The sequence below is a fragment of the Microplitis mediator genome, chromosome 7 (genome assembly GCF_029852145.1).
Source record: "Microplitis mediator isolate UGA2020A chromosome 7, iyMicMedi2.1, whole genome shotgun sequence".
NCBI classification, from domain to species: Eukaryota; Metazoa; Arthropoda; class Insecta; order Hymenoptera; family Braconidae; genus Microplitis; species Microplitis mediator.
Genome location: NC_079975.1, coordinates 2,936,514 through 2,955,475, shown reverse-complemented (window position 1 = coordinate 2,955,475; position 18,962 = coordinate 2,936,514). Strand labels below are relative to the sequence as shown.

The following is an 18,962-nucleotide window of genomic DNA, read 5'->3' as shown; positions in this document are numbered from 1 at the left end:
TTAGCTAAGGACATCCACCTTAACATTAATTTTTACGTAACGTTTTATTGGTCGCGTTATCGAATAACGAAACAAGACAATTATGAGTAATTACTGCTAAAGTTTAATTTAAACTTTTAAAGTTAACTTTTGTTTATTCAATAATTTAGTATTGACTATAGTTAGATTTACACAGTGGCAACAATTATTTATAAGTTTATTTGTTATTTTAGTTTGACGGACGGACAAACAGAGGCAAGAGTCGGAAAAGCTTTGGAGGAGTGGGTAGAAATATTGCGGCGAGTCTTACTGCGCTGGGAGTCAAAAATACTAAATTTATTACTGTCGTTGGTGACGATGAACCAGGGGTTGAAATTTTTGGAAAATTTGACAGAGGGGGAAATATTAAAAAATTGGATGGAAATATCACTGCAAGGTTTCTATGATAATTTTTTATTAAGGGCATTTTCAGACAACCACCCCTCCCCAATTTTTAAAAATATTCAATTACTTTGCATTGTAAAAAAATTGCGGAGTGAAATTTACTCCGAAGGGAAGTTTATTTTGAAGTGGATGCGGATTGAAATAAAACCAGATTACTCCGAAATTACTCCGCTGAAAAAAAACTCCTTATTTACTCCATATGCGGAGTAATTTTTTTAAACTCCGGAACTCCGAGTTTCGGACATTTCAGATTTAAATAAAATCCGTAATGACTCCGAATTTTTTACAGATAAACTGTTACCCCAGCATTTTAATTTTACTAATTAATTTTAAAAAAATACTTACAGTTGTTATCAATTAGGAGTCACAAAATTTGGTATAAAATTTAAGCCCTCAAAATTTGACATTTCGAATTTTATTGACATGAAAATTTTACTGGAATTTATTTTTCAAATTTCGTTTTACTCCTAATTGATGTCAACTATAATTAATTTTTTTAAAATCTATATCTCGGCGACAATCGCAACTGCCCTGTCCTTTTTCCATTAATACTCTAGTTTATTTTTAATTAATTAATAAAATTTTGACAACATGACAGTTGAGTAATTGAATATTTTTAAAAACTGAACAGTCAGAATGCCCTTAATTAATTGATAACTTAATTAATAATAAATATTAATTATTTTTTAAATTTTACGCTGCAGATACACTGGAGTAATAGACGTGGACGGTGAATGTCGTTTCGGATTTGGCGAAATGGATATTTTAAACTCAATCGACCCGAGCTTAGTGCGAGATAATCGATCGGCATTTGAACAAGCGAAACTTATAATTCTGGACGGTAACCCATCATTGGAAACGATCAACGAGGTCATCGACATTGCAGTTAATTGCCTGGTACCAGGTAAAGTAAATCGCTTTAACTTATTGCATGACCTAAAAAATAATACTTTAATCTATTCTCATTGCATATATATTTATTTTAAAAACATGCAATAGCTATTATATACTCGAAAATAATTTACGAGATTTATAATACCTTATAAATTATAACTTTACATTATTTTAATAATTAACGATAGCAATAATAATAATTATTATCATTATAAGTATAAAAAAGTATGTGTACTAAAATATTTGTGTTCTTATTTTAAAATTAACACTCGTGGCGCGAATTAATAGTACAAAATATGGACGGCTTCGATTACAGAGTAATTAATAAGTTATATAGATATATTTTATACAAATCCTCCCATGCGGTGATGGGAACTGTGCTGGGACCCAAAGTGGGAACCATGATGTGAGCCATGGTGGCTTTGAGGATTTGGTTGCATTTGCACGACTAAATTACGCGATTGTTTGCGTAATTTGTAACCGGCACGGGCATCGAGGTAGAGGAAAAATGCCCCGATAATGTGGAACATGAATGAAATTACTGCGAGTCCGTATGACCATGATAAGTAATTGAAGTTTGGGTAAAGTAACCAATCACGGCGCCAGCATTGACCGCCGAAAATTGCGACAGCCAGAAACAGGAAAAATCCTTAAAAAAAAAAATAATTTGTTTTATAAACTTATTAATAATGAATCGCGTTACTGATTCCAAAAAGACGTACAATTTTTTTCACTGTCGATCGCCTTGTAGACTTATTCTATAACTAAAAATTTTAAAAAAATTTTGAAAGCCAAAGACATGTAGATAAATTATATGCACTGCAAAAAATCGGGAGGGAAGACGGATTTTATTTAAATCCGCACTCACTCCGTCACCCGGAGTTTAAAAAAAAATCACTCCGTATACGGAGTACAGAGGGAATTTTTTTTCGAGGAGTGATTTTGGAGTAAACTAGATTTTATTCAAATCCGCATTTATTCAGAACCGGAGTTTTAATATTTAGATAAACTCCGGAGTGAATTTTATTCAGAAGAAATCAAATAAATAGTCACCCGCTCCGCAAATTTTTTGCAGTGCGATCTTTTGGCTTTAAAATTTTTTTTTCCAATTTTCAGCTTTAGAATAAGTCTACATATAATTTGCAATAAAAAAAAAATCATACGCCCTTGTGGTTTTAAACTCAGTGTCTAAAGTCAGAAGGACGTATAAAAATCCGTCCTTTTGGATTTAGTCACGCGAAATAATTAATTTAAATAATAAGTATATTTACCAGCTACTAAATCACAAATAAAAACAGTTGAAGATAATATCCACTCGTATCTGAGAACGAATCTCAGAGGCCAACGAACTAAAACTAGAGCTATGATCGCTTGGCCAAAAAATGATAATAAAAGTGCAACAGTTGCGAAAAACTGTACAGACATGAGCCAAAACGGAACTAGCCACTCTCGTATCAAATAAAAATCGTTTGAAAATATGTGATAACACCCATTGAAGAGGGTGTCCAATTGATTGTATGGATAACGAAAATCTTTGAAACAATATTCCCATAATCCCATGTGCTTAAAGTCGCTGAAGGTTTCTTGGTATGACTGGAGCCAGTACGGACTGCAAATAAATTATTATTTATAAATAATATGAGAAATAACCCAGTAGTCTAGGTGTCCATTGAAGATTTTATCTTAATCGTACAAAAAATAAAAAAATAGTAGTACCTAGTGAATGACATAACGAGCAAAACACCTGCTGCGTAAGTTATTAATCCTCCAAATACCATCGCATCTAAAAATATATGAATATTAAACATAAATATATAAATTTATTGAATGTTTTGATTGCTTACTTGACGCTCGGTGATAGTCCTGATTATTTTGCGAGCCCATTTTTAAAATTTATTATTAATTATTATTATCAATGGGAATATTAATTAATAATTTTTTATTTTTTTGTAATCCTGCAATTAGGGTAATTGTCAAAAATGAAATTTTAATAAAAACAATTAGTCAGTAGGCAGCCACACCTCACATTATATATATACATATATATCAGTGTATTATACTATAATATGAATGGTTTTTCATACTATAGTACTAGTAAAAAAATTCATTGAATTATTTAGTTGCGCGCGCAAGTACACGTACTTCCATCTGTCAATTTTTCCCGAACTTTTACTTTTTCATTTGAAATAAATATTTTATAATTTTCAAAAAGTAAAAGCTACTATTGTTCATATATTAATAAATGTGTAATACTTAGTACTTTATTTATGACAGCTGATAAATTTTTAAAACGTTTTTTGAATTTTATGTTACCAGTAATTTAGACAACGGTTTTTATAAATTTATGACATTTGTAATAATTACGAAAAATCTTGATGACTTAAACAAAACGATCACTGACATGCGAAATCAATTAATTTTTTTTTATAAATTAAATAAAATAAATTAAGTAATTGGATCTCTTATTTTCAAATTTGAATTTTTAATTTTTATGTTTATGAATTAAATAATTAATTACTCAGATTTTTATTTCAACTAGTCCTTGATTTTTTATGAATGTAAACCTCAGAAATATGAGACGATTTAAATTTCAAAATAAATAAATTAATTAATTAAAATAATGAATTTAAAAAAAACGCGCGTACTTTTCAAATATTTAAATTCGCATTTTAAAATTTTTTTAATTCCATTCAATTCAAAAATTTTTTAAATCCCCAATTGTCGGTTACATTCATACTCATTTTTTTTACAACCCAATAAAATATGAGACCCAATTATTTGTACAAAAATATCAGACATTAAAAAAAAATTAACTTTTAAAAATTTGAAAAGAAGTCAATAATCGATAAATAAATAATTGAATCCCTTAACTTACATAATTAATTAAATAAAAATAAGACATAATTTGTTATTAAAATTTATTTATTTAAAATTTAAAATTCATTTTCGATATATTACAAAAATAACGAATAAAAAATTTATTTTATTTGTAAAAAATAAAATAATCGTAGAAATATCAAATAAAATTTTTTACTTAATTACGCAATACATTTTTTTACGTGAATAATTATTTGATAAAAGTTTTATTCACAGCTAAAGTATGTATTTATATTTATATATATACCTAATATATAATGGACGGTGTCTTTGTACTCTCAAGGACGGATTTGAAGAGATTATTTTAATGTCGTAGTCAACGTCGTTAATTACTTTGAATCTCAGTTATTACTTTTTGAAAATAACAAACTTACGAGCTGCCTTATTAATTAATTAATTAATAGTGACAAAAGCTATAAAATAATTATCATATAAAATACGCTGGCGTTTTACGCCGTCGGTGAGTCCATTTGGAATCGCGTTTGAGATTCTTTAAAATACTGCAATTTTTTTTTCTGAATGTCCGCTTCAACGAGGAATAAAATAGCGGCAATAATTGTTAATATACTGCCAATAACACCGATGATAAACGACCATCCTAGGAAGTTATTTTCATGTCCTGGCATCCATCCATCCCCATTACCAAGACAGGCGAATATTATCACCCCGATACATCCGCAAATTCCAGCCAAAAGTAATAAGTATCCAATTACTTGGATCAATAGCACGTAATTTTTTTGTTCTGGATCACTGCAGAGTGTAAAGAGCAACACCAGCACAAATGCCACGACCATTCCAAGGAAACAAACCGTGAAAAAGAACTGGGTCGCTACCATGAATGCTGGAAAAAAAATTAATTAATCAGCTGATAATTATCAGTATTATTAGAGTACTTGTGATGATTGAAAAAAAAACTTACGAGGTAAAAGAAAACCTCTGATATCAGAATACCCGGCAGTAAATGGATCATAGACCCAACGACACCCAACAAAAAATCTCGATGGTGCACTCGGTGGTTCCTGGGGATTTCCCAGGGATCTAAAGCAATGGGTCCAGAGCCCCAATTTATCAACCCGTGCACCTGTGATTCTGGTGTCACTTGTCAGCCATGAAGGTGTCCCAAATGCAACACAAACACACACCAGCGCGACTATAAACACTCCTACCCCAACGTTACCCGACAAACTTCTCTGCTTCATGTTATCAGAGCTGGTGTTCAAGTGACACCAAAAATGACTTTAAATATTTGTAATTTGTTTTAACAAATTAATTTAAGTCGTATGAGTAAACTTGTCGCAACCACACCCAGAAGTAAACTGAGATATATGACACGTGTAGTTGCGCGCGCGACAAGGCTGAGTATGTAAAAAAAAAAAAAAGGTTTACACGATCAACAATATCTAAGTCAATGTTGCTGTTGTTGTTGTTATTGTTACTGCTGGTAAACTGTTTATTCTTCAGCTCTGCACTCTCTCTTGATGGGTTATGGGCTTGGTCCGATGCCAGTTAGTGTCATGCTTGTGGCCAACTTCATTGTATCAATATATTTATATATATGTGTGTATAAGACCAAACAATGTGGCGATAGGTATAGGTATAGGTGTACATGTTTCCCATACTTACACTGTCATAATCCAGGACATTGTGACTCCATGCGAGTCATCATTCACACAAACACACACACAGAAATATTTCTGTCACCATTCAATGTTATATTATGTATTATTTTTTATAAATATAAGCAAATGTATACTTACATAAATACATGGACATTTAAATTATGTACTACTATTTCATCATTATTTTTCCCACGATTTTTTTTTATTATTTATATTAGCATCTTAGTCATCTCTTATTTCTTTGCACTACTTTGAGACCAGTATTTTTTTTGGTATCGGGTTATTTTAAATTATATGAATTATTGACCTGTGATATTAATGGTCTAGGATCTGACCCGGGTGACTTTTAATTTATAATTTTTATGAGTGTGAGTGTAGCAGGCATAAGACAATTTTTGAATTACAGATAAAAAAATTAAACAATTAAATTGATATGATGAAAAAAATGCTGTACTGATTTTATAATTTTCTACAAGCCCATTTTTTAATTTTTTTGTTTAAAAAATTTTATTTTATTATTCTAAAATTGTCTGATGTCCGCCAACTTTACTCTCATAAATTTTCTTACTACAAGAACATATTTTTAAAAAATGATTTTTAAAATGAATATGAATGTAGCAGACATAAGACGATTTTTGAATTACATATAAAAAATTAAACAATTAAATTGATATGATAAAAAAAATGCACTGATTTTATAATTTTCTACAAGCCTATTTTTTAATTTTTTTATTTAAAAAATTTTAAAATTTAGAAAATTGTCTGATGTCCGCCAACTTTACTCTCATAAACTTTTTTACTACAAGAACATATTTTTAAAAAATGATTTTTAAAATGAATATGAATGTAGCAGACATAAGACAATTTTTGAATTACATATAAAAAATTAAACAATTAAATTGATATGATAAAAAAAATTCATGTACTGATTTTATAATTTTCTACAAGCCCATTTTTTAATTTTTTTATTTAAAAAATTTTATTTTATTATTTTAAAATTTAGAAAATTGTCTGATGCCCGCCAACTTTACTCTCATAAATTTTTTTATTACAAGAACATATTTTTGAAAAATGATTTTTAAATGAGTATGAATGTAGCAGCCATCAGAAAAATTTAAAATTATTAATAAATAGAGTAAATAATAAAAAAAAAATATTTACAAAAAATGCACTTATTAATTTTTGAATTTTTCAAACGCGCATTTTTTAAAAATTTAATTTTATTAATTATTTACTCTATTTATTAATAATTTTAAGTTTGATGTCTGCTACATTCACACTCATTTTTTAAAATGAGTCAATGCAGCAAACGAGACGATTCATAAAATTTAAATAAATGAAATAATGAAATGGAAAAAATGCGCGTAATAATTTTTCATTGATCTAAATACGCATTTTTTAAATTTTATTATACTTACATTCCATTTATTTAAACCAAAATTTAAAAAATATGATACTGAAGCTAGCAGACGTCTAATAATTTTTGGATTTTTTTAAAAACGATAAATTACAATAAAAAAAAATATTTTAAAAAATTGCACCTATAGGTTTTTCAATTTCCTACACATGCATATTTTTAGTTCATTTTTTTTATCATTGATTTGTTGAAAAAAAAAATCCGAAAATTGTTAATTGTCTTCTAACTTCAGTGTCATTAAAAAATTGCCAGTTGTCAGTTACCCGTTTATTTATTGATAATTATAGAGAAAATGTACGTCATGTGTTAAGAATTTAAAAAAATTTTTGTTCAATGCAGAATGAGTCATTCGTTTGATTCATGGATCACTGGAACTGTCGAAAAAGTAATTTTTCTTGAAGGAAATATATAAAAAAAAAAATTAAGTGATTGTCGGGTCAATAAATTAGTAGTATTTAATTTTTTTATTTAAAAATTATTATTAATTTTAAAAAATAATTACATAAGTCGCAATGTAAATAAAAGTTGTATATTTTTTAAAATTTGGTTGTTTAATTGATATGCCAACATATAAATTCATATGCATATAATTTTTATTGCATTCAAATTCCAGATAAACATTTTTTTCACTATCAAAATTACAAAAGTTCTAAAAAAGTTCTAATCTGTCTCAAGTTCAAAAGTTCCACATATCAAACTTTTTTGGAACGAATCTTTTTTACACGGGCACAATTAAAAGAAATATTTGCGATAACATTTTTCAATTAACAATTAAAATATAATGAGTGTGCATTTAATCTTATAAATATGTAAAAAATAGACAAAAGATAAAACTTGATTATTTTTTATAATATATACAATTAGATTGATAATAATTATCTATATTTAATAATAGAAGACGTAATGGACGGATTAATATTAGTCATAAGTCAGTCTTATTCATGAAAAGTTGACGTGTCAGACTGACTTTAAATTCCTTAATATTATTATTATTATTGCTATAAATATCTTATACCGCTGATTAAAAACAAATCAGCAATAATTATCTTATTAAATATTTGTGTGATGTGCTCTCGGTTCGTCGATTAAAATTTTTTCAGTTCGCTTCCTGTGTCGTCTTCCCTCAATGAGGAACAAAATGCCAGCAGCTAAATTAGCAAAACTTCCTACTACTCCTAGTGCAAAAGACCAGCCGATGTCATTGTGCTCCCAGTTGGGCATCCAATCTCTCCCATCTCCATACATTCCAAAGACAATGACGGCTATTATGCCACAGAAACCTGATAAACTGAGATTGGTACCCATTGCCCAGAGTAGATGGAGATATTTGTTGTGCTGTCGCGAGCAACACATGTAGAGAGCTGCCAAAAATGAACCGACTAACATTAATGTGAAGGAGAGCGTGAAAAAGAACTGGGTGGTTACGAAAAATCCAGGAAGTAGGATTTTGTGAATGATGTAGTACTCTTCTTCAAACACCCACCAGCATCCGGAAAATTTAGTGTCATACAGATGATATGTATCTTCGAAATTTTTGAAACAAACTTGCCATAGTCCTGGAATTTTAATTATGATTATTATTTCTTCAATTATCTTCAATAATTAACATACTGATATTTTATCATGTGAGCGCAGCAGACAACTGACAATTTATGATACTGACGTTAGCCAACGTCTTATAATTTTTGAATTTTTTTCAAGACGATAAATTATTAAAAAAAAATATTTTTGAAAAATTGTACCTGAAGTTTTTCGAATTTCTTACATGTGCATTTTTTTTTCTTGCAATTGATTTGGAGAAAAAAAAATCCGAAAAATTGTTAATTGTCTAGGAACTTCAGGATCATGACGATTTTTTTTATTTTTCAAAAAACAAATTCTGTTTTAACTACATATTTTTTTAAAAATATTAACTGAAAATACACAATAACTAGCCCTCTTTTTTATATATTTTGTAAAAAATTATTTATTTTATTGCTTATTATTTAAATGGAGTCAATTTTTAAATCAAATTGTTTTGAATCATTTCAAATCATTTTTCTTAATCTGGGGATGAGACTGCGGGCGAACTTTTTACTCCAAATTTATTTCTTCTTATTTCGATAATCAAAAATACGATTTTTTATCAATAATTATAAATATTAATTTGGAAATTAATTATTGTAGAATTTGTAAGAAAAAATTTGAAACTTTTCGTGCAAAATTGATAAAAAATAATTTTTTAAAGGGATGAGGACCAGTTTGTTTATAAAAATAAAAAATTGTCAGACGTCTACTGCTTTCAGTATCACATTTATAATAAATATAAAAAATCATAAAATAATTACCTAGACTATGGAATTTTGGATTTTTTAATTTTCCATCAGTTTGTAACCAGTAGGGTGTGGTGAAAGCAATAATTATAAATATAAATCCCACTAATGCAAACGCTGCTGCTGTTTTTCCAGTTTTAGATTTTCCCATTTTTCAAATTTATTATATTTTTATTTACAATTTATTAATTATTCGGCGCGAATTATTATAATTATTTAAAAATAAATAAATAATATATTATTTTCTGTCAACAGTAACAATTATTAATAGTATCTGTGTTGTAATTACAGACAAAACGTACTGTACATTTAAAAAATATACTATAGGAAATTCTATTAAACACAATCTGAAGTTAGCCGCTTAAGATTTGAATTAACAATTTTAAAAATGGCGAACTTTATTTTAAAATTGCTAATTAATGTGAGAGTAGTTTTTAAATTAATTTTATATTTTTAATTAATATAAATATTTAGACTTTTTAAAAAATTTAATTATTTGTTTTTATTATTTTTATGACCTGCGTTGTAATGGCGCTATTTTTAAATAATTTATCTTATTTATTACCGATAATGTCAAACTCAAGTTACGAGTGTAAATGTACCAGACATCAGACAATTTACAAAATTTAAACAAATAAATTACAATAACGAAATTTTTAAAAATGCGCGCGCTAATTTTACATTGATCTAAATACGCATTTTAAATTTCCATTCGACTTACATTTTATTTCTTTATTCAAAAATTTGAAAAACTGACCTGTCAGTCACATTCACACTCATCTCAAGTTAGTCGACGTCTATTGCATTTTTTTAAAAACGATAAACTATAAAAAAAAATATTTCAAATAATTGCACCTACAGTTGATTTAATTTTCTACGGTGTGCCGTCAACTGATCCCAACAATTTCATACCACGACAAGAAATCCCTACAAATTAATCCCACCGACATCTGATCCCATCAACAATTGATTTTTATCAACAACTAATTTACATAATTTAACTTTTTATATTTACAACAGTGCTTTTTAATTACTCATGTCATAGTAATTAATTAATAATTAATTAGTCTATGAATTTGTCAGTGAGATCAGTTATCGTGTGATTACTAGTCGGGGATCAGTTGTCATGGAACCGTCTGCTAACTTCAGTATCAAAAATTCAAATTTTCAGTTTGGTACGAGCCTACAGATGTCAAAAAAGCTTGCAAAATATTTGAAAATGATAAATGGAAAAGTGTTTTGCGATTTGTGTCCCCGAATATCAAAGAATTATTTACTATGTCTGAATATTTTTCTCTAACTAAATCATCAATTAAATCTTTCAACGAAGACGACATCGATATCAATGAAATAAAAGAACTGACTGAAAAATTAGCAGAATATATTCCTGTCGTATTTACAACAATGGGCTCCAAAGGATTATTTGTAAGTACGATAAATTTAAATGTAACTTCAGTAAAATTAAATATAATTCATTCAAAAAATTACTAGGTTGCGAGAAATTCAGAGCAGAATGAATTGCACGATTTACTTGATCTCCAAAGGAGTATTTCGAATCAATGTCAAGTAAAAAGTAAATTTTATCCATCTTTGATGAAACTTGACAAGCGAGAGTTGACGCGAAAGAAATTTAGCGTAAGTGGATGTGGAGATTGTTTAGCTGCTGGAATAATAACTGGAATGCTGAAGCAAATGGATGATGAATCCTGTGTCACACTTGGTCTCCAAGCAGCTGCGGTTTCTCTTCAATCTTTGGAATCAGTTCCTGCGGAAGCGCTCAGTCAAATAGTTCAGAAAAAATGAGGTATTTAATTTAATAATTTATAAGATAAACGCATAATATATTTTTTTAAAATATTAATTTTTTTTTTAATTTCTGAACTTGAATATTACGTAATAATTAAATAAAAATATTGTGGTCATGTAAACTATAAATAATGCAAATAAATTAGGAACCGGTGTACGTGAGCTTTATTATTTTTTCTTAAACATTTTTGATATGTCATTTTTTTTGTTAACTATTTTACCATCATACTTTCTAACAAAAGCTTTAACGTCAAACTTCCTTTCGCAACCTTTGTAATTCATGTATCTAATTTTACCAAACACTGATCTCTCCTTCCATCCTTGGTCGTGGATTCCGCAGATGGACCACATGCACCCGACGTAACCATTGGGATCACGTCCGTCCATGCTGTACTTGTCGTTGAGAAAAATCGCCCAAGCCAAAGCGTCTTCTGGTGACGGAGTCCACTCTAAAATTTTCTTGGCCCAATACATCCTCAAGAACCCATGCATCTTTCCCTCCCTGACCATCTGGTTCTGGGCAGCATTCCACAAATCATCGTGTGTCTGCGAGTTCTCCAGCTCATCGCGAGTGTAAATGTACTCCCGCTTGTCCTTCCTGTGCTGGTTCAATGACTCAAGAGCCCAGGCATTGGTTCCTTCAACCGAGTCATAGTTTTTGTTGTAGAAACAAAAATTGTCACTCAGCTCACGTCGGATAATTGATTCCTCCATAAAGTTTTCAACGGATTCCTTGTACTGTTTCTTGTATTCTCTTACTTCCAGGATAACTCGTTGTACTGATATCTGTCCAAAGTGGAACCAAGGTGACAGTTTGCTCAGAGCATCGTGTGTTGGATCATTACGCTTAGCATTGTAATTTTTTAAACGTTTTGTTATAAATGATTCCAATTCCATCAATGCCCCTCTGTATCCTGGTTTGCACCAGTCAACTTTATCAACAGTACGATCTATTTGGACATCTTTCAATGCATTTTCCCAATCGATCGTTGGTATCTTGAATGCGCTATCATGCGGGTGTTTTATTAGAGGCGGAAATTCAGTCAAGTACTCAGGTAACTTTGTGTTTATTTTTCCTCTTATTGTTCGTGCTCCGTATTCTAATTTGTCTGATGCTACCCAACAAGGCACTAAATTATGCCCGTCAACCTGCGAAATTCAAATGGTTTTATAAATGACCAGCATTGAAGGGCCAATAGAATAAAATTACCTGGCAAAGAGGTACATCTTTTGGAATTGATTTTTTTAAATCTTCAACCCAACCGCTGGGAACTCGCAGTGGAAAAAAATCAACAACAAGCGCGCCCATTTTGTGTTTTTTAACCAGATCCAAAACAACGACATTGGGAGTTCCATGTAAAAGATGAAAGCTTATATTCAAATCTTTGCAATCATTTGAAACTTCTTCGAGTGATTCAACAAGAAACTTGTAGTGTCTCAAAGTTGCGTCAAGGAATTTTGGTAAAATGCAGTAGCAAACATGCAGCGGTAATTTATTTTTTAGCGCGAGTTTTTGTGCAAATAAAAATGACCAATTATCTGTAATTTTAATTAACAATTAATTAAATATATTAATATATAAATTTATGTTTTTAAATTACCTTGAACTCTGCCTTCACGAAACATCCAGTAAAGAATTCCCTTTGAATTTTTAGCGACTTCGTCAACGGCAGACAAAACTTTTACGCGCTTTTTATTGAATGGAAAATTCAAAATTGAACTCGCAGTCTAAAAAAATTTAATTATTAATTAAATATAAATAAAATATTTATAATTACTTACATTCTCCCTCTTCTGCTCGAGTTCGTCAATTAAATTTGACGATTTGAATTTTTTTTTCTGCGGCTCGGACATTTTTTGAATTTATTATCTTTTATGTAAACAAAAATTGACAACAATAATTTGAGGTTAACAAAAATTTTTAACCGCGAATACTAAACACAACAACAAGTAGATCTACGATGTTTTTAAAATTACGGTGTTGACAGTTGATAAGACATTCGGTATAAATTTTTTTTACTGCTGTTGGTAGCAAGAATTAATTTTGGCGCCACAAGAGGGCGTTGCGCTTCGAATTACTGTCGAGAGTGACGACACGCAGCACTAATGCAATGAATGCTAGTAAAACTCATTCAAAAAAATTTAATCATTATCAGATTCACAAATCTAAATACGATAAATATCTACATATTTATATATAAACAAGAATATAAATTACATATTCTCTCATCCGTGATGTAAGTCAACATTTAACTCTGATTCTTAAAATTCAAATAAAATATGAACCTGAAGTCAGCTGAGGTCTAATAATTTTTGTTTTTTTTTCAAAATTATAAATTGTAAAAAAAATATTTTGAAAAACTCCATCTAGTTTTTGAAATTTTTTACGTTTGCGTATTTTTGGAGTCAATGTAGCAGACGAGACAATTTATAAATTTTGAATAAATAAATAAATTAAGTAAATTAATGGAATTGAAAAATTCGTGGACCGATTTTTCAAATATTTAAATACGCATTTTTTTATTTTTCTTCTTACACTTTATTTATTTATTCAAAAATTCAACAATTGAAAATTGTCAGCCACATTCACACTCGTGCATATTTTTTTTAGTTTTTTTTTGTAATTGATTTGTTGAAAAAAATCCAAAGATTTTTAATTGTCTACTAACTTCAGGATCATAAATAAAACATGACATTGAAAGTAACAGACATAAAATATTTTAATTTTCATAAACAAATTACTTGTAAGTAAAATATTTTTTTAAATTTGTGATATGAAATTAAAAAAAAATTTGTTTATTTAAAATGAGTGTGAATGTAGCAGACAATTGTCAACTTTTTAAATTTTAGAATAAATGACTAAGTTGTAAGTAGAGTAAAAATAAAAAAATGGATATTTAGACAAATGCAAAATCCGTACGCGGATTTTTTAAAATTTCATTATTTGAATTAATCAATTTATTTATTTCAAATTTATAAATTGTCTTATGTCCGCTACATTCACACTCATTTATTTAAATGTTTTTAATGTCCCTGATTAAACAACTGAATTCGACCGAATTAAAAATTTTAATTCTGTAATATTCTGTCGAATTCTGCAAAACAGAATTCAACTGAATTGAAAATTTGAATTTGAATTAAACAGAATAAAACCGATTTAAAAATTTAAAATTCGTTTTAATTCAGTTTAATTCGGATTCAGAACCAGAAATTGGAGAATTACTTTCGAATTAATCAGAATTAAATCGAATAGAATTATTAAAACTTGTTTTAATTCGGAAAAATTCTGGTTTTCCTGCCGAATTAAACAGAATTCATTTTTAAGTTAGGTACCGAATTAACAGAATTTATCTGAATTAAATAGAATTAAAAATTCAATTCTGTTTAATTCGATCGAATTCAGTAGTTTAATCAGACGTCTGTTTCTTTCAATATCATACTAAAACTCAGCCAAAATACTAAACTATAATTTCGAATAAACCCTGCTCCAAAATATTTCATTTAAATAAAATAAATAATAAAAGTGCTCTAATAATCACCACGAAAGTAAAAAAAAATCTCCATATATAACACACGAGAAAGTTTGTGGTGAGCCAACACAAACGAAAGAGATAGAAAGTTTTTTTTAAAAAAAAACTTTTCCTCCGCATTGTGTTGACATTCTATCTCATTTTATTTATCACGTTTACTTTTACAGTCTCAGACTTATCTTCTCAAGTTGGGGTAAATGCATAGTAATAAAATGACATCTAGCGCAGCAATAATCGTAAGTGACAAAAAATCTACATATATATTAATATAATATAAAAGAATATTTATAATTTGTATATATAAGACTTTCGCTAGTTCAGTTCGATGATCCATCGAAAGTTATATTCAGCTTCGCGGTAGTAAGTGCCCACTTTCAATTGTAACGGGAGAGAAATGGCAGTTGTCGTGACTTTCCATTTCTTGCTGAAAAAAAGTATAAGATTTTTTGTTACAAAAAAGACCGAGTGTGTGTTAACTCACCACACATGTTGTTGTAACTTAATATCTCATTCTTATCACTATTATCATTATATACTAAAATAGTTGTTATTGTTCGCCCCAAAGTTCAGACACGAGGAAGAAATGTCACAATTAATAAAGAAGATGTTTTGTTCATTAGTAATATACCCGATATTTTTATCGGGTTATTTATTTCTTCTATAACTATTTTACTATTATTATTGTTATTATTATTACGTCAGTTATTTTGTTGTTAATAAAACGTTAACTCACTTGGAGTTATTATTATATTACGCCTACGCCGATCGTTTACCCTAGAGTACGCAGCTGGGATGCAGCGCGTGTATATAAAAAAATTCATTTAGTTGAATGGCGTATTGGCCAATCGAAAACGTAGCATGCGGGCGATAGTTATAAACAAAGTAAATGATAAAATAAGAATAAACGTACAGGAAACCGCGGGAAGAAGCCGAAAAGTCGCCACGTGATACTCGAAATTACAAAAATAACTCGAGGACATGCCCGAAAAATTTTCTCAAGGTCATGATTAGACAGCAGTAATAATAAAAATAATAATTATTTTTATAATTATCGCTATTAGTTATCAGGAGTTAATTAAAACTCATTATAAATTGATAACTTTGTCATTAAGTTTAAAAAGTAATTAATAAAATTCGTTTTTTAGTTGTCAGGTTTCTCTAATCTGTTATTTTATTTTATCGTTTTATTCAATCGGCTGTTTCGTCATTTCTATATATATGTATATATAAATATAAATATATATATATATGTAATTATCATTGCTCAATACATGAGTAAGGCAGTTTTGTCTTCTATGCTCTCTGGTGGCATGTTTGACTTTCCCTTTCAAAAAAGGCTGATCTTAGCGCAATATACATTTAGTTTCACACTAAAACTTTCTTTTTTATTTCTTTCCGTGATACAATAATTGATAATAATGATAATGATAATACTAATAGAGAATACTGCAGTATTACGTGATGTTACGGTTTGGCTCAAAGAAGAATCTTTGGTGTAATAAATGAAAATTTAAATATAAATTGAATATCGGCGTTGATATTCAGTAGACTTATAAGTAAGAGATAAAAAATAAATAAAAAAGTGTCAGGATGTTGAGCGAGAGAAAGGAGATAGGTTTTATATTAGTGAGCTGTAATAAGAAAAAGGCGTTGGAAGAGCTAGAGAGGGGAATTGAGAAGAGATTGTGGATGAGGCATTTTTCAGACCACGGGAGGGACTTATATAAGAAACCAAGATGGCAACCGGTTGTCCCTGAGTGCCCCAAGCACCGTTTATTTGCACATTTTTATCTATTTTTCAAAGTCGCGCAGAGTCAAAAGAGACAAATGAGAATAAAAAAACGTTTTTAAATAAAAAGGATAAACTTGTACCGGAGCTTGTTTCTCAGGAGCATATTCTCACCCTCGGTTCATTTTTTTTTACTATAAATGTATTGCTTTTTTAAGCGAAATATATATTAATTTTTTTAAATTACCGATCGTGGCCATTAATTTTTTCTTACATCTTCTGATCATCGGCATTAGCATTTTATTTTAATGTTGCATAATTTAAGGAATAAATTATTTCGGGAATAATTAGATGATTTTTTTAAAACTTTTATTTTTTGGGAATTTCAAGATTTAAAATGGATAAAGTCATATATTTACGACGTAGTCGAATACAAGGCTTTCAACTAATTTTAGATTACGAGCTATGAATGAGACGCGCAATAGGTGTATGAACTCTTACCCTCTAAAATTTAAAACTGCTGATAAATATATACTACATACTTTTGCAATAAAATTTAAATAAATTCATAAGATTACGGAATAAATTTATTTTAATTATCTCAGACTTTACACTAAAAATTCGGGAATTCGGAGTAATTATAAATTTTATTTAAATCCGTTTTAGAAAAAGTCGCTCCGCAAACGGAGTAAATAAAGTTTGTGATTTCACTGGAGAGATTTCGGAGTGATCTGTAATTTTTTTAAACTCACATTCACTCCGATTCGAACTCTTAATATTAAAATGAGTGAATTTGAGTATGAAAATAAATTCCCCTTTGGAGTGAACTTTACTCCGAGGGAATCAAATAAATAAACAGTCGGTCCGCATTAACTCCGGGTCCACTGCGCAATTTTTTTACAGTTTAATAAATCGGGCAATTAAATTTTTCGGTGATTAATCAGCCTCTGAAAAAAAATAATAAAAATTGATAGAGTAAAAAAATAAAAAAAAAGACAAATTATTAAAAGTATACAATTTATTTGATAAGAATCTCAAGAAAATGCAAAAAAGAATATAAATAAAAATCTGTTACAACGTAAATAAATTATAATTGGAGCAATAAATTTAAAAGATAAATAAGAAATGAAAATTTCTAAATAAATAATGCAAATAATTAATTAATTAATTAATAATAATAATAATAATAATAATATAATAATATATAATAACAATCAACTTAATTTATAGCACATTCGGAAAATAAACAAGAGCATACAAGTAATTTAAAACTTTTTGTCTCAGTAAATTTTTTTTATTTCAACAATCATATCAACTTTAAAAGCCGGGAGATTATGACTTTTACTTGTTTATTTTTTATCGTACAAACACGTTATACATTTATTCTCGTGTAAATTTTTGTTTTTTTTTATTTTTTTTTATATTTTATATTTTATTAAATCAAACGCAGTATAAAATATTGTATAAATATATAAATACTATTGAAAAAAAATAAATATATTAAATTAAAAGTTAAACATAAATCTACGATTATTTTTTTTATTCTTATCATCGTTATCATTACTGTGATAAGTCTATATATATATTGTAGAAAAGGGCAATATATGGATCGTAAAAAAAAATCATTGAAAAAAAAAATTAGTTTACTCTAGAGTTATAAATTTTTTTTATTGGACTGACTCAGTTTTAATTAAATTTTTAATATTTTTTATCATTTAAATATAACCCTCTGACATACTTTAGTATAAATATATATAAATATATATATTGCCCTTTATTGTAAGAGATCTTGGACAAAAATATAAATTTGCTATTTCTCAAAAATTTATACATTTGGAAAATTAAGTTATGAAAATAATAAATCAAATAATTTAAATTTATATTTATATTTATATATTTATATATATATGTAAAATTGATTGATCGTTAATATTAAAGTTATAGAAAGGCACATATTATTTTTTTTCTGTGTGCATCACAGTTATTTTTTCAAAATAATTAAAAGATATGGAAATTATTTTAAATATGAACTGAGAAAAAGCAAATATATGATATACATATTTCGATAAATATGCATATTAACTGTCGTATGATGGACGTGGCTTTTAAGAATCGGGTTTTTCACACAACCGACAAATCCATCATATGGCAAATACATAATATAATATATAGAGTATTTATATATTTATATATAATATATATAATATATAGAACATAAATCGTACAAAATTAAATAATTGATAAATAGATGCACACTTATTTTTAATAATTAATAATTAATAATAATTTACAGCGCTGAAAACATTAAAATATATAAATATATATAAATATATATAGTGTGTAATTGTAATAGCT

At 28.2% G+C, this 18,962-nt stretch overlaps 5 protein-coding genes across 8 annotated transcripts in view; 1 reads left to right on the top strand and 4 right to left on the bottom strand.

Annotated features, from left to right (window-relative positions):
* LOC130672097 (uncharacterized) overlaps positions 1-18,962 on the top strand; it is a 99,827-nt gene that overhangs the window by 9,790 nt on the left and 71,075 nt on the right. For 3 of the 4 annotated variants that reach the window (XR_008990623.1, XR_008990622.1, XR_008990624.1), the window contains exons 5-9: positions 213-415; positions 1,128-1,327; positions 10,714-10,967; positions 11,034-11,346; positions 15,046-15,114. Coding sequence is in view for 1 of the 4 variants with exons in the window: in XM_057476389.1 (XP_057332372.1) it covers positions 213-415; positions 1,128-1,327; positions 10,714-10,967; positions 11,034-11,345 (969 nt within the window). In the remaining 3 variants the exon portion in view is untranslated. Of the gene's footprint in view, positions 1-212; positions 416-1,127; positions 1,328-10,713; positions 10,968-11,033; positions 12,068-15,045; positions 15,115-18,962 lie in introns of those variants that run through there. The other variant, XM_057476389.1, reaches the window with a different exon arrangement.
* LOC130672105 (uncharacterized) lies at positions 1,374-3,378 on the bottom strand. Its single transcript, XM_057476398.1, has 4 exons — positions 3,162-3,378; positions 3,034-3,100; positions 2,589-2,926; positions 1,374-1,966 (listed from the first exon to the last, which is right to left on the bottom strand). Exons 1-4 carry the CDS (start codon positions 3,199-3,201, stop codon positions 1,662-1,664), a joined length of 750 nt encoding a protein of 249 aa, XP_057332381.1. The 5' UTR covers positions 3,202-3,378; the 3' UTR covers positions 1,374-1,661.
* LOC130672114 (uncharacterized) lies at positions 4,247-5,432 on the bottom strand. Its single transcript, XM_057476415.1, has 2 exons — positions 5,114-5,432; positions 4,247-5,035 (listed from the first exon to the last, which is right to left on the bottom strand). Exons 1-2 carry the CDS (start codon positions 5,391-5,393, stop codon positions 4,644-4,646), a joined length of 672 nt encoding a protein of 223 aa, XP_057332398.1. The 5' UTR covers positions 5,394-5,432; the 3' UTR covers positions 4,247-4,643.
* On the bottom strand, positions 7,716-9,843 carry LOC130672107 (transmembrane protein 182). The gene is made up of 2 exons (XM_057476400.1): positions 9,558-9,843; positions 7,716-8,786 (listed from the first exon to the last, which is right to left on the bottom strand). Exons 1-2 carry the CDS (start codon positions 9,691-9,693, stop codon positions 8,281-8,283), a joined length of 642 nt encoding a protein of 213 aa, XP_057332383.1. The 5' UTR covers positions 9,694-9,843; the 3' UTR covers positions 7,716-8,280.
* Positions 11,034-13,311, bottom strand: LOC130672099 (deoxyribodipyrimidine photo-lyase-like). The gene is made up of 4 exons (XM_057476392.1): positions 13,131-13,311; positions 12,950-13,076; positions 12,559-12,887; positions 11,034-12,497 (listed from the first exon to the last, which is right to left on the bottom strand). Exons 1-4 carry the CDS (start codon positions 13,200-13,202, stop codon positions 11,517-11,519), a joined length of 1,509 nt encoding a protein of 502 aa, XP_057332375.1. The 5' UTR covers positions 13,203-13,311; the 3' UTR covers positions 11,034-11,516.

Bases quoted from the DNA above. Each gene is read 5' to 3' on its own strand.
- LOC130672105 (XM_057476398.1), bottom strand. From the start codon at position 3,201: ATGGGCTCGCAAAATAATCAGGACTATCACCGAGCGTCAA. The intron at 3,101-3,161 runs GTAAGCAATCAA...ATATATTTTTAG, and splicing joins GGACTATCACCGAGCGTCAA to ATGCGATGGTATTTGGAGGA. The intron at 2,927-3,033 runs GTACTACTATTT...ATTTATTTGCAG, and splicing joins CTCGTTATGTCATTCACTAG to TCCGTACTGGCTCCAGTCAT.
- LOC130672114 (XM_057476415.1), bottom strand. From the start codon at position 5,393: ATGAAGCAGAGAAGTTTGTCGGGTAACGTTGGGGTAGGAGTGTTTATA. The intron at 5,036-5,113 runs GTAAGTTTTTTT...TTTTTTTTCCAG, and splicing joins CAGAGGTTTTCTTTTACCTC to CATTCATGGTAGCGACCCAG.
- LOC130672107 (XM_057476400.1), bottom strand. From the start codon at position 9,693: ATGGGAAAATCTAAAACTGGAAAAACAGCAGCAGCGTTTGCATTAGTG. The intron at 8,787-9,557 runs GTAATTATTTTA...TTAAAATTCCAG, and splicing joins TCCAAAATTCCATAGTCTAG to GACTATGGCAAGTTTGTTTC.
- LOC130672099 (XM_057476392.1), bottom strand. From the start codon at position 13,202: ATGTCCGAGCCGCAGAAAAAAAAATTCAAATCGTCAAATTTAATTGAC. The intron at 12,888-12,949 runs GTAATTTAAAAA...TTAAAATTACAG, and splicing joins TCGTGAAGGCAGAGTTCAAG to ATAATTGGTCATTTTTATTT. The intron at 12,498-12,558 runs GTAATTTTATTC...TGAATTTCGCAG, and splicing joins AAGATGTACCTCTTTGCCAG to GTTGACGGGCATAATTTAGT.